This window comes from Idiotropiscis lumnitzeri, chromosome 17 (genome assembly GCF_059441095.1).
Source record: "Idiotropiscis lumnitzeri isolate Australia: NSW breed Sydney's pygmy pipehorse chromosome 17, RoL_Ilum_1.0, whole genome shotgun sequence".
Classification (NCBI taxonomy): domain Eukaryota; kingdom Metazoa; phylum Chordata; class Actinopteri; order Syngnathiformes; family Syngnathidae; genus Idiotropiscis; species Idiotropiscis lumnitzeri.
The window spans coordinates 8090235-8104181 of NC_142407.1; the positions used below are offsets into that span (position 1 = coordinate 8090235).

The following is a 13947-nucleotide window of genomic DNA, read 5'->3' on the forward strand; positions in this document are numbered from 1 at the left end:
GACAAAATTCATAGCAATACCCCAGGGTGGAGAGAAGGGGAAAACTAAACATGGCATGCGAGAGAGAATAATGAAGTTCTTGATGGAGGCAAAATTCTCAGAGAACGTGAGAAGGAAAGCAAGTAAATGACGCGCCAGTTTTTTGGTATTTTTGTACATTTTGTGGTTCTGCTAAGTATGAAATGGAGTGGTATGGGGAAAGGGTCAAGGGGGGTTGGGGGGTCACGGTGCTCATCTTGCACATATTAACCTAAACAGGTAATTCAGTTAAAATTCCACAACGTTGTCAAGCGGGAGGGAATTGAGTGTTTCAACTTTCACTGGGGAACGGGAACGTGGGCAGTAATAACAGCAATATGTGAGATGAGACCACAAAGAAGAGGAAATTAAATGGCCCCGAGCTCGCCCAGACAAGAATTCTTACTCAAATATTTACAGGTGCACAGATGGGACTATTTTTACACACCTCGAGCCATTATATAGATATGTTTTATTTTTTTTATCTGGAAACCAGTATGACTCTGAGAATCATGAAGTCCTACAAAGAGCATTGGGGAATTAAAATAAAAGCACATGACAAGACAAGCTGGTGGAGAGACGATGGACAGAGGAGCACCTCAGCGCTTAAACTTCGAGCAAACAGGACACTACGATAAAAATCACCATCTGGCTCGGGCACTTGGAGACATCTCAGAGTTAAAAAAAAAAAGTGTGGTTTCACCTTTATTAAGTATACGGCACATATGAGGTCATTGCTTCATCCGTTGCTGCGTGAAGAAAAAAGGGAAGCGATGGAAATACGTTGGGAGGCAAATCAGAGGACCACAATGTTGAATAGATGTATAAAACTGATTTTATGGCTGAGAGGCTTCAGTGTGGCTGCAGTGTTCTCTGTAGTTGTTTGTCACTTTCGAAATGGGAACATTTCCCTGCCATGTTTCCTGTTAACTAATACTGGCACCAAGTAAGATGTCAACGTTATATAAAGACTTTTCTTTTTCTTTAATTAATTGGAGAAGTAGTTACTGTCTCGCGGGCTGATGTGTAATAACCTCAAACAATTGATGTACCGTAGCTCAGAGACCCAAGTCTAAACAAGGTTTACTTGATCTGAGCCAACTGCTTGGTGGAAACTGAACATAAAAGCAACTGAAACAGAGAAAGTAACATATCGTTAGCCTAAGTTAAAAAATGTTCAAATATGACTGTCTTTAGTAACTATGCTATCAGCCTGCTAACTCTGCGACAGTACCTACTCGGCCCCACATGGTACTCTCTGTGGCTTAGGATACATCCATCATGGTTGTTCACTCGCTCTGGTCTGAATTAGTTGATGAGTTTGTAAACAAAGCTCATGTTTACTGAAAATTATTAACGTCAATAGGAAGATGATTTCATAAAAGGATTTGCAAGTCAAACGCGAATGAAGAAGCACAAGAGCAAAACTGGCATTAGTCTGTTAAATCTAATAAGCAGCATAAACCAGTGGCTGCACAAATGAAACCACAAAAAAAACAAACAAAAAAAAAAAACTTGCATTTGATGTATGTCAAGATCGGGGGTGGGCAAACTTTTTGATTGGCGGGCCACAATGGAGTGTTTCGGTAACCTCACCTCATCGGAGAAAAAAACCCCAAACATTTCATTTTAAATGAAAGCGAACAAAAGCATTACAACAATATGTATTGTCTTTGAAAAACCACCGTATTTAGAAAATAAAACATGAACAAGGTTTATTCATGTAATTTTTTTTTTCAAGTTCGGCGGGCCGGAGTAAAACGTTTAACGGGCCGCATGTGGCCCCCGGGCCGTAGTTTGCCTACACCTGGTCAAGATGCTAACAACTGTGCAGTGGAAAGCGGCAATAGTCAAGATCACTATGAAAAAAAAAAAATTAAAAGAAGCTATCCGTTTTTTTCAATACTTGGCTTTATACGCGAAAAGCTTGCTTAAAGAACGTTATTCTTCTGCTCTGCTCAAGAGACTATGAATGGCATTCAATGTAGTCATGCAAGGAAGTCATTTTTTCTGAGATAATTGCCCTCCTTATCACAGTAGTCCTGTTTTTTTTTTTTTTTCACCCCGCAATTGTTCTCCTGGTACTTATGACAGGCGGTAACCAGTCAGTTGCGGTTCCATTCTATAAGCTGGCAAGAAAAGCTGAAATGCACATGGCTGCTATTAACGTATCTAAGATTCATTTTACCAAAGAACCTGGGGGTATAAGGGTAACAATATATAAAAGTGAGTTTGATAATTGTTGTACTTCTTCCTACTCCCTTTGAACATGTAAACCGAGTTGAACTATGACATCTACTGATGATTTTGTTTTTATCTTCTGTTCATATGTTCAATAAAATCTATCAATCACTTGATTCTTATTTTCTCAGTTGACTTGGAAGCCTCGGTCAAAGCGGTTTTAGCACATACCAGCTCATACTTATCAGGCCTTTAAAATATTGCTATCATAGCGCTTACAATGTGAATGAACTCATATTGGTTAACGGCAACACCAGAAGGAGCACGAGGGATGAGCCGAGTTTGAAAGGTCCAAGGAGAACAAATATATTTCTAACCAGTCAAAATGTCTAAAAAGGTTTAGCAATAGAAATGCATTTGGATTCCAGTTTGTCCGAAACAGTGATCTCGCACAATTTAATTGGCGTTACCCAAATTCTCTACAGCTATACCAGCCTTGAGGGCATGTGGGGATCCATTGGAGGCCTGTGGTTGTGTAGTTCTCCCTTTACATGGCTGAGCGCCAAGCTGGAAGGGAAAGACACTGGCTGCAATAAAAAGAGCCTCCATCACTCCTACTGAGTGTGTGAGACACAAAAGTAAAAAGCGAGAGAACAAACTCACTAGGAATGAATGTGGCTCAAATGACATGCGCTCATACATACTGCATATATTGAAAGCTCTTATAAAAATACACAACTCGTGTTTAGATCTGTATTACATTTCACCGCTTGTTTAATAAAGCGTGCAGGCAGGGTACGTCGATGCCAAATCCCACACACTGGCCAAATCGTTACACCGACAAGACTGAGTTCACTTTGTGGGGCGTACACACATTGACTAAATTCCTGGCAGCCTTTCAGTTGAAAAAAAAAAAATAGAAGCTAAAATGATCACTGAAACACCTCGGAATTGATAAAAAATAATGAGACATTTAAAGACAGAAAATTAATAAAAATCAGGAATTGCTTTTTTTTTTTTTTCGGGGTGGTCTGACAGAATTGCTTCAAAACAATCATGAACCTGGCTTTGATACAAATTATGGTACCTTTAATGCAGCGCTTCTCAAATAGTGGGGCGGGCTCCCTTGGGGAAGGGGGTGCAATGCTGAGGGGGAACATGTTTTTTTTTTCCTGCCGGACTACAATAAAGTGTAATTGCACATCCACGCCAGTAGTTGGCAGTGGTGCTCTCATTGCCGTTTTGTGCAGCGAGTATTAACTCTATGGTGTAGGTTTGTTTTGCAACAAAAATGCTATTTTCCATAGTTGCCACAGAGAGTGGGGGGTGTGGTGGGGGTGTGAATTGTTTTCTTCTTGCTGGGGGCGAGGTGGCGTGAGAAAATAATTGAAGAGCACTGCTTTAATGTAAATTTTTGTTGCACCGCCTTCTGAGGCAGTCGTCGCAATCGAACCATTTCAGGACAAGCCTTTTCGGCCAATTTCATCTTAAGCTGTCTTAGATTTGAACGGTGACTACAAACGACATGTTTTGACTCCCACAAAAGCGTGCAACAATTTTGTCCGCGTGTGGTCGAAAAAAAATGTGCAATACCAGGTTGGAATGATTCTAACCATTTGTAAAAAAAATAAATAATAATAATTAACAATTAACACCCAAAGTTTCAAAATAATGTTCACGTTTGAGGCAAAAACTTTACACGTACCACTTTATCTTCCTTCTGGTTGTCCGAGGACAGGAGGCTCCATTCAATATCCAGCGGCCCAGAATCCTCAGGGCTTAAACTAAACATGCAATCTAGTTTTACACTTTCACCACTGGCTTTCTCAAGGGATGTGGATGTCGACCCCGAGGATGTTATCTCCAGTCCAATGGTCGAACCTGTATGGAAAAGCAAAAAGAGAATAAATATCAACAATTGCATGCAGTGCAAAAACAGTACATAGTTTCAAACACTTTTAAATGGAGCATAATTAGTTTTTGTCACCGGTAGAATCTGCATTAATTTGCACAACAGACATAAAAAAAAGAGGAAACCGGGAAGCTGTCAAATGTTTTGGTGCAAAGAATGTTGCACTCATAAAATAACTATGGCTACATCTCGTTGTAGCAGTGAAGTACCTCTTAAAATATGCATAGTGTAAAACACACAGTGAAAAAAACCCCACAGTAATAGAGCATGGCTTAACTGAGGGAAGGGTAATAATAACCAAGGCATGTTGCAGCCCTTCTCAAACTCAGCAGACTCCTCTTATTAAGCATTTATTCTTAGAACAGGCATAATTTCCTGGGCACAGCAACTGGGCTAATATTCTCTATTCAATAAGAGATTTAAACCTCACTTAAAAAAAAAAAAAGGGTGCGTAGAGAATGAAGTTGTCACGTGCTGCCTCAACACATTAAAATCCATCTGACAGCCATCCACCTTTGAGTCAGTGGGTGGTGACAAAAAAATAAAAATGAAGCCACCGCCATATGTCACTGCTAAAGTGCGCTGTCAAGGTGTAATAAACAGTCAACAACAAAACAAAGACAGATGTCACTTAAATTACTTCATTAAAAGAGTTACCCTTGTTGAATAAAATAAAAAAAGGATCATTTCAAGTCGCATTTCCATCTTATCGAGATCCTACACAAAGGTGGCTAACTTGCGACAGTAATTAAAGTAATTGCGACAGGAGCCAAAGGATGCAACTGTCAGCGCTTCATAGACAACATTTGCATACGCTTTCTAGAAGGTTTTCAATAATTACGAGACTATTTCCATCCAACAAAGATTTTCCCCAAACACAAGCACTTCCAGTTTTGCGCAACATCCTTTCAAACTCCACACTTGCAATACCTTCTCCCAAGCCATTGAATCACTATGCCCGTTTTATTAATGTGACAGACATAAAGGGGGTGTGAATGGCTGTCTCAGCATGGCAGTAGGCAGCGCTGTTGGTTGTTTTCACATTTACATAACACGGCATGTGCAAGGTCAAGGTGACCGCCAACGTATCAAAAATGCAAATGTAATTATGATTGGAATTTTTCCTCTGAAGAAGAGTTGGGTTTTTTTTCCTGGTTATTTTAATACTCAAGACGATTGTATAAGAAAGTCCAAGCTCCTTGCCCTGTGGGTATGAACAGTGGTAGCTACAGGTTGAGCTCTCTGCCTCATTTCACAACCATCAGCTCAATTTCATGCTGGATCTGGGCCATGTTTGCGCAACTGAATTAAAATACGCCACACAAGTGTACAGTCACAAACGCTGTTGCTGAGGCTTAAACCCGTAGAGCATTTGCACAAACATACTTCTACATCATAGCCGTCAGTGCTCCAGCTGGCCGTTTGAACATTTTGACAGACTTTCATGGGCGCCAGCCGTTGCCTTCGGCCAAAGACAAGGGAAGAAATATCGAGAAAACTGTCACTCCGACAATGGATAAAGAGCTTTAAAAGGTGGTGACATGGTCATTTGTCAAAAGTGTTTGTAAGGGGAGAAAATTGCATTCTGTGACCAAAATGTTTTCTAATAAACCAGTAAATCATTCATAAATCATGTACGGTTTGTCTCAACAGTCTGTTTTCGCCCACGCAAATGTGAAAGAGTGTCAAACTATGACATCATGTCAGCTTTGTGTATGCAAAGGCTGCTTGGCTAGTGGCTCAGGTGACAGCAGTGCCAGGGCAGAGGAACACAGACAGTGTAACGATTGATTCCAAATTCAGTCAGCACATGGGAAGTATAAACCTGTCAAATCCGGCTCGTGCAAAAACAACCTCGACTAGCGGAACTGTGCTAAATGCAAATGACTTCTTCTGGGAAACAATGACCCAAACCAGTAAACGGAATAAGTCTGAAAAGGGTTGGCGAGTACAACAGCAAACCAACTTGTGAGACATTGCTCAATTGTTGTCTAGTTGTCTAAACAACACCAAATAAACAACAATAATTGGTTCATAAAAAGTAATTGGAAAAATTATTTTCTTAAAATTTATGCAAAATAAAATATCTGATTATTCGATTAATTGATGGAATAACGATAGAATAATCCTCCAAATATTCTTTAGTCACAGCCCTAATTGTTACTTTAACTATAATAAAAACAAACGCATTCTCAAATTTGAGGGTGAAACATGACGCCTACAGTACTTGCACAATAGCAATTGGTAATTTGCATCTCGTATTCAAAGCTTTAAAAGTATTTGCAAAATCTCAGATGCTAGATTTGTCGCTGCGTGACTTAAGTTTTAGTAGGACCCTTTAAATAAATCCAGGTGGCATCACTTATATCGGAAAAACACCGTGAACTAATACTAAATGTTCATACTCCGAGTAAAATTTTGCACGAAAAGCCTGTGGCATATCAGAAGTCGGTTCCCGTTTTGTATGACTACACCAAAGTAAAAGTAAACTCACCTTTGCTTTGTAAATATAACTGCCAAGAGGCCCTTATGTCACTAAAGTAAAGCAAAATACAGCTGGAAACCAAACATACACGGTAGGTAATTAGAGATCAAGGTTTTATACAATACAGAGAAAATGCCTACGTCTCACCATAGAGGGGAGGCTACATATGATTGGTGGCTCATTAAAAAGTCACTCACAACTATGTACATATGGTGGACTGAAAGTGCTAAAATTAAATTAATAAATATAACATGAAATGTTTAATTAAAAGCGTCACTAATTAATAGTTCCAATCATATATATGGAATTAAATAAATCAGATGAATAAATAAATGCACCATTGGATAGTTAAATAAAAGTGTCATTCTTTATTCATTAAATATGGAATTAAATATAGAAATGTGTCATTAAATAATTAAATATAATATGTTAAAATATATATACATATAATTGTTTCAAAATGTAATTAATTAATTCTGTATTTAATTAATTATTTCTGTTTCTAATTATTTCATGGTCCCACATTGCAGTGTTTCTTGAATTAATTTTATCTATCAAACTTGCTCATCAAAGTTTGGTGAGCAGGACCCGCACACTAACTTTGAAGGGCAAGTTTGACAGAAAAAATAAATTCATGAAACACTGCAACGCGGGACCAGGAAATAATTAATTAGAAACAGAAATAATTAAGTAAATACAAAAATAATTAATTAAATACCGAAATAATTATATATATTTTTTTTACAAATAATCATTGGTAATTTAATTAATTAATGAAACATTTATTTAATTAATGATAATTTGAATTAAGGATTTCATTGTGTATTTATTTATTATTATATTATTATTACATATTATTATTATTATAATAAAGGGCACTTTCAGTCCTCCATATGTATGGCACAGTGTGTCTTTAATAATTGTCAAACCAACTCCTGATTCGACTGCATTGGAAATCGCTGCATGGTTACCGAGAGACGGGAAATGAGCACAAGGAATTGAGGGTGTCAGCACGCCCCATTCAATGCACCCGTTTCCACTCACCCACTTTCATTCAGCAATTATGCCAACACTATGTGGCTATCCCCTCCCCTGCCCTCCAACTTGTGGAGTGACTGTGGAGAGCCGACATCCCCAGACCTCCAATTCTCTCCGGTGTTACCGATTGCAACTCTGTTCACCCCCTCCACCTTTGTCGGCATACAATGGGGAGTGAATCCTGTCTCCTGGCAACCAAACCCTTGGAGAAGGGTGGGTTGCTGTGGCGATTGCGAGACCACGTTAAGAGAAGGACGGAGAAAGGGAGCGCTTGAGTGACAACCAGCAGCGCAAAAGGTGCCATGTAGGTATTGTGCCATGAAAATTACAATTCATTGTCCATTCATTCTTGTCAATGCTTTAAAACACTAAACCGGATTAATGCCGCCGTTTTGACTGATTGATGTACGGGCAGTAGGAAACTACTTTCCTACAGCAAATAATGCTTTTGTCTTTTAAAGTTTATGTTGAATGTTGTAACTTCTGCAGACAGCAATAAAGCCTGAAAGCAGGACAATCTAACAAGCTAACCTTTTGTGGCTCTTGTCCCGGTCGAGCCAAAATGTCCTGGCAGAGGCCACAGAGGAGCATTAGCTCCAACCTTTGACACGAAAGTGCATGAGTCTAAAACTTACGCCCGAGCATTGGGAGGGCTCACAGGGGTGGGGGTGCAAGTCAACAACAATGGGGGAAAAGCTCAACAGTGAAAGAGGTGACCATGTCATTGTATGTCGTTTAGTTGCCTTAACATTCCTGAATACAATTAAGTTGCCACTGGAAAGAAAAAAAATGTTTTTAATAATTTCAGCAATTAATTCATCATTTAAAAAAGAAAAATCACAAAAAAAAAACCCTATCCAAACACAGCCTCTAAAAGAGCGTTAACATTTTCCTAAATAGGAAATAATGATGGCATAAACACTACATTGGTGATTCATGATTGTAAACTTTCAGTCTAGGAGCAGTGGAATGAGTAAATTAAATAGCTCAGACACTCTCGCCATCACAAACAGTTAAGCGGGTCCCCTGTGACTGTGCCGGCGAGAACATCAATTATCTTGCTCACAGCACAAGATAACTTCTTAACTCGCTTGCCGCTCAGAAGGAAGCCTCTGAATACTCGGGCCAAGTGTACCCAGAGGAATTTAAAGCGATGTGTGTGCCCTGTGTGCTTTGGTAGTGACGTTTATTTAGTGTTGCGCAGGGCAGGGAATGTTGAAGCATTCTGATTGTGCCTGTAATGCAGCCTGAAAGCTCCACTTAGCGCACAGTGCAGCCATCAATTCCCAGTGAGGATGACCTAAAGGTCGTTATGACATAATTGGACATTAAATGATAAAAGGGTGACAAATGGCACGCACTTTACTTTGCTGCAAGGGCATTTGACAGCTTTTAAAGGGGGGCCTGTGGCTGATGTTTTGATGTCATTGTCGTGGACATGGACAGAAGAGATTGTTGACTGGATACACACATTGACAGATATAGTAAGTTTAAAATAAAAAAAACGAAGACTTGCTCTAAGTAACAACTCACGACTTCCTTGCAAGCGGCTGCTGTGATAAACTATCATTAGTTGGGATAGGCTCGCAGGCCCGTGACCCGAGTGAGGACAAGAGGTTCGGAAAATGGAAGGATAAAAAAAAAAAACAAGTGGTGACTTAATTTTAATTCATGAATTTAAATGAGTTACAATCCTACCTGTTAGAAATAACTGGCGCTGCTGAACAAAAGCGGCAACAGAGGAGCTAACGTCAAGAAGGAAGGAGGAGACGCGCAGAGGAAGAGGGATTGCAATTCCCATTGGTGTATATTTAATAGTCCGTTAATGAAAAACTCAGCAAGTCTTAATTGCTCTCGTTACGTCATAGTCAGGGCAGGTGCAACTTTTAATTTCAACTTCATACTACCAGCAGGTTTCCGAACCTCTCTGCCAACAAGGGGCTTGATCAGCAGCAAACTAAAGGTGGTATCTCAGTGAGCGGAGTGTTAGCAAGCACGCACACAGCTAGCAAAAATGTGATCACTGCCTGTGCCGTAAAGCTGATAGGCATGGCACCAAGCCATAGAACAACAAAGATAATGTCCTCCTGATGGGGGGGGAAAAACAGGAGAGACAATATAATCTTAGAGGAAATTAAACAAGAACAAAAGCAAATAGAACATTGAGATATAAACGGCTTTACAAAATTGAATGATACACTGTACATAGCCAAAAAGGGGGGGTGAGAATATATTACAGACACACTTCAGTCAGAGATGCTGGAGAAGTACAAAATCATGTCCTCCAGATTTTGCAGGGGAGAACACAATTCCCAGGGTGCAATTAGAGAGCATGTGAAAGGAGTTTGCACGACTTCGGAGCGGTGCAAAATAGATGTGTACATCACAAATAAATACGCGGAGCTCCTATCTCATGGATGACAACACTGCAGAGATGAGGCTTATAAAATACTGTCATTTCAATTTAAGAAGGTCACAAAGACATGTATTATGTAAGTGTTGGTTTAGGGCACAGGTGTCAAACTCAAGGCCCAGGGGCCAGATCTGGCCTGCGACCACATTTTATGAGGCCCGCGACTTCCTGTTTCTAGCACATTTTCTTCACTTTTAATAACATTGAAACATGAGATATTGCCATTTATTTGTGACCAATCCCCACCCCTTTTAAAATAAATTAAAGAATTGCTGAACAAACAATGACTGACGGTCTTTCCATCAATCTGTTGTGTGTGTGCGATAACGTAAGGTGATCATACATTTATATAGGTTCACAGTCATAACGGCCCTCTGAGGGAAACCTTAACTATGATGTGGCCAAGCCACAAAAATGAGTTTGACACCCCTGGTTTGGGGGAATCCGGTTGGGAATTAAGTCAGTGTTAAAAGGGCCAAAACATTATCAACCATGGCAGGATTTACACAACATGAGTCAAGTGATATCATTATCATACTCATGTGTCCAATTTTGATATGTGTCATGGGAGCCCAAAAGCCGAAAAAAAAAAATGTATGAAATCAGATATCCCCTTTCACGAGAAGACAAAACTCCAATATGAATAGGATATCATGTAATGCCACTCCAGTGTACGTAGACAGATCAACCTGATCATTTGACCCAAACAATAGGGCCATGCATCGGGCAATCAGACCTGCAGTGAAAATCCAGCTCAAAACAAAAATAATAATAATAATAATAATAATTTGCCCTTTATTAGTCCCACAATGGGGAAATTCGAGATTCGAACCCAGGCCTCCTGGGGAGACTGGGTCCTGAACGCGGCGCCTTAGACCACTCGGCCATCCTGGCCTTACACCAAAAGAGAAAAAAAAGCCACAAAGCTCAATGGGGTGGAGTCACGGGGTGTCTCCTCATCTCTCCTGACACAGAGGTTTCTCTACATAAAGGGGAGGCCTATGCTGCTGCCTCTATAATACCTCCAACCCCCAAAACAAATACAGTGGGCCTGATACAGACCGGGCCCCTTCTGGCGCCCCGAGCCTATCTTTTGTCAGTGCCCCAGGGCACACTGCCAACTGTGATCAGGAGGCAGCAACACTGATCAAACGCTCAGACTTAAATACAGCACAGAAAATCGACATCATCCAGACTTGTGATGGACTAAAACCAAGTTGCTTTGGCAAGTCAAAATTACATTCAAAATAAAGACTTGGACTGAAAATTCCAGCGCCAAGCACTCGAGATCTACCATGTTCACACAACTGATAAGTCAATAAATAAGCTCCGTGAGAATGTACCGGGCGAGTAGTCACATATGAGTCAGTCAACTACCTTCAGTGAACTTCCACAGAAACTTCCTCATATCACCTGAAACGAATGGCAAGAATTTAACAGCAATGGTATGTTCATTGTGAGAGCCAAAAACTCTCAGTTAACTTTGGAAAAAAAAAATGTAAAAAGGGTGCAGAGAAAGTTCCGTATCTCTATTCATACGGAGTGCACTTTAAATCCACTCTAAGGAAGCGCTAGACTAATAATGAACAACCAAACAGATCAAAGTAAAATGCCTGATAGCAGCAGGCAAGTTTAATATTAACAGAATGGCCTCAATGAATTCAATGCTTCCCATGTTTTTTGTTTGTTTTTTTGTGACAATATACAGCTTAATACGAAGTAATTGAGTCAATTTTTGGCCATTAATAAACTAAATATTTATTTATACCCCACTACAAATATTTCTGGAAATTATTGACTCTCCACTAAAAGTGATTATAATTTCCTGGATTAATAGTTTAATCAATAAGTATACCTAAAATTATGACCCCTAGATTTTCAAATGCTTGCAAACATTTTAAAACTCTTTAAAAAAATGCAGTACAATAAACTACTGGCGGAAAAGGACGCTCTCAGTCTTGGAACGGCACTTGTCTTCCCACTGCCAACTTTTGCTTTCCCTGCTGTTATGTTTGTCGAGAGTTTGGTGCTTCCAATGTGTCATCTTGTGTATGAAGGGGTTCCATCAGTTGGCATCGCATATTCCACAACATGCCACAACAACCCTTTGAGCGAAGCTAAAGGCTATAGCTACAAAACGATCGCTACGTAGCCGTCGCTTCATTTAGGTTTTGTTTTTTGCTGGGTGAAAAAATTGGAGAAAAGAGCACGCTTCAGACACGCTCAAGCAAAGTGAAAAATAAGCCTGAAAGACAGTTGCCATTTGTTGAACATAGCAAACAGACAAACGCACAAATGGATGCAGCTGCAGTTAGGCTAGGCAATTAACTCATTTCTCCAATGAGCCGTCGAACAAATTTTTAAAGTAAAACCTAATCTAAATCTAAAAGTCTGTCTTTGCGACGGAAACTTTCTTCTAAGTTTGACTGCAAATGAGTTAACTGAGTTAATTATTTTTAGTGCATCATAAAATTTAAATTACCATATTTTACCGCACCCGCATATAAGCCGCAGCAACTTTTTGGGGAAAACCACAACAACAAAAAAATGATATAAAAGCCGTACCAGGCTATAAGCCGCAGTTTTCTATGTTGAAAAAAAAAAAGATTGTTTACTGCATGTACAGAATGATTTTTGTACTGTGAATGCACATAAAGGTACAAAAACAGATTGTTAAAACAGTGCTTTTTAACACGGCAACAACTTTGCTCATTAAAACAGAACAGACACAAGAGAAAGAAAAAATTTTAAAAATCAAGATTTATTTAGCGTATTTTCAGAACGATAGAGAGCCCCTACAGGTGAACGAAAAATCCACTGAAAAGCCGCACCGTTGTATTAGCCGCACGGTTCAAAATCTAGGAAAAAAGTAGCGCCTTATCGTGTGGAAAATACGCTAATCTCCATAATTAATACTTTAACTTTGACGGCCCCAAAAGTTTGCATTCTATAATATTGTATGAAATTACTGGAGGCATTGAATGACAAGTTCTTGTCTAAAATGAGGGTCCCTGTCTAATTTGCCATGATGCTACTCGTGTATATGGTCATAAATTTAGACGATTTCAAACCTGAGTTGGATAACTCGCATTTGGAGAAATGGGAAGTGTTGTTTGAGTTTCAACACAGATCAAGGCCCAATTATACAAAGAGCAGGTTGCTTCGTTGCCTTTCCGAATCCACAGCTGAAATGCAGATTTGTTTTGATTTTCATCTCAATTAGTTTAACTGTTGGCAACAGTTTGAAATGCACTCTTTGGGAATTAAGTGGAACAGTGTTGACCCAAAAGCAATGTGCATACCAGTCATGGCTCTTAAATCGGTCCATATGCTGAGAGCACTTTCCGTCACAGGCAATCAACTTTTACTCAGACATTAGTTGGCGTTAATTACGGCTCCAAGCTAGCAGAATCTGCGCAATACAATCAATATCGTGTATATGCATGAACGAATTTTTCCTTCTGCATCTGCATAATGATGCGCCAAAAAAAACAAAAACAAAAAAGCAGTAGTTTCAATGTTTGTTGTGCTGTGTGCAATTTACGGCCAAATCATGCTTCATTCTGTCACAGGCGCTAGCACATCATTTCAATGAAAAGACCCGTTTACTGACGAAGGCCTCGGAGAATATGGGCAGAGACTGTGAGTACTTTGTAATATCTGCTAAAACATCCATTCCTTTTCAAACACATTCATGGCATCCCTTCTTTCTAAACGCTCTAATTCTGCCAAAAGCATTCCCACTAGCCAGAATGAGGACTTGCTAAGAATGTTTCAACACAGACTGTGCCTTCCTGTCCTCTGTGTGAAGAGGGAGACACTACACCAGGACATCAAGATAAGAATGCTGCTGACAGATAAGATGGATAATCCCTTTTTGACTTCTACAATTTATCTTGG

The 13947-nt window shown here is 39.6% G+C and overlaps 1 protein-coding gene across 1 annotated transcript in view; it reads right to left on the reverse strand.

The window, feature by feature from the left end:
- The window catches only part of cxadr (CXADR Ig-like cell adhesion molecule), a 34179-nt gene that overhangs the window by 11069 nt on the left and 9163 nt on the right, over positions 1–13947 (reverse strand). The window contains exon 2 of the mRNA XM_088280301.1: positions 3905–4080. Within this exon, the coding sequence (XP_088136427.1) occupies positions 3905–4080 (176 nt within the window). The remainder of the gene's footprint in view (positions 1–3904; positions 4081–13947) is intronic.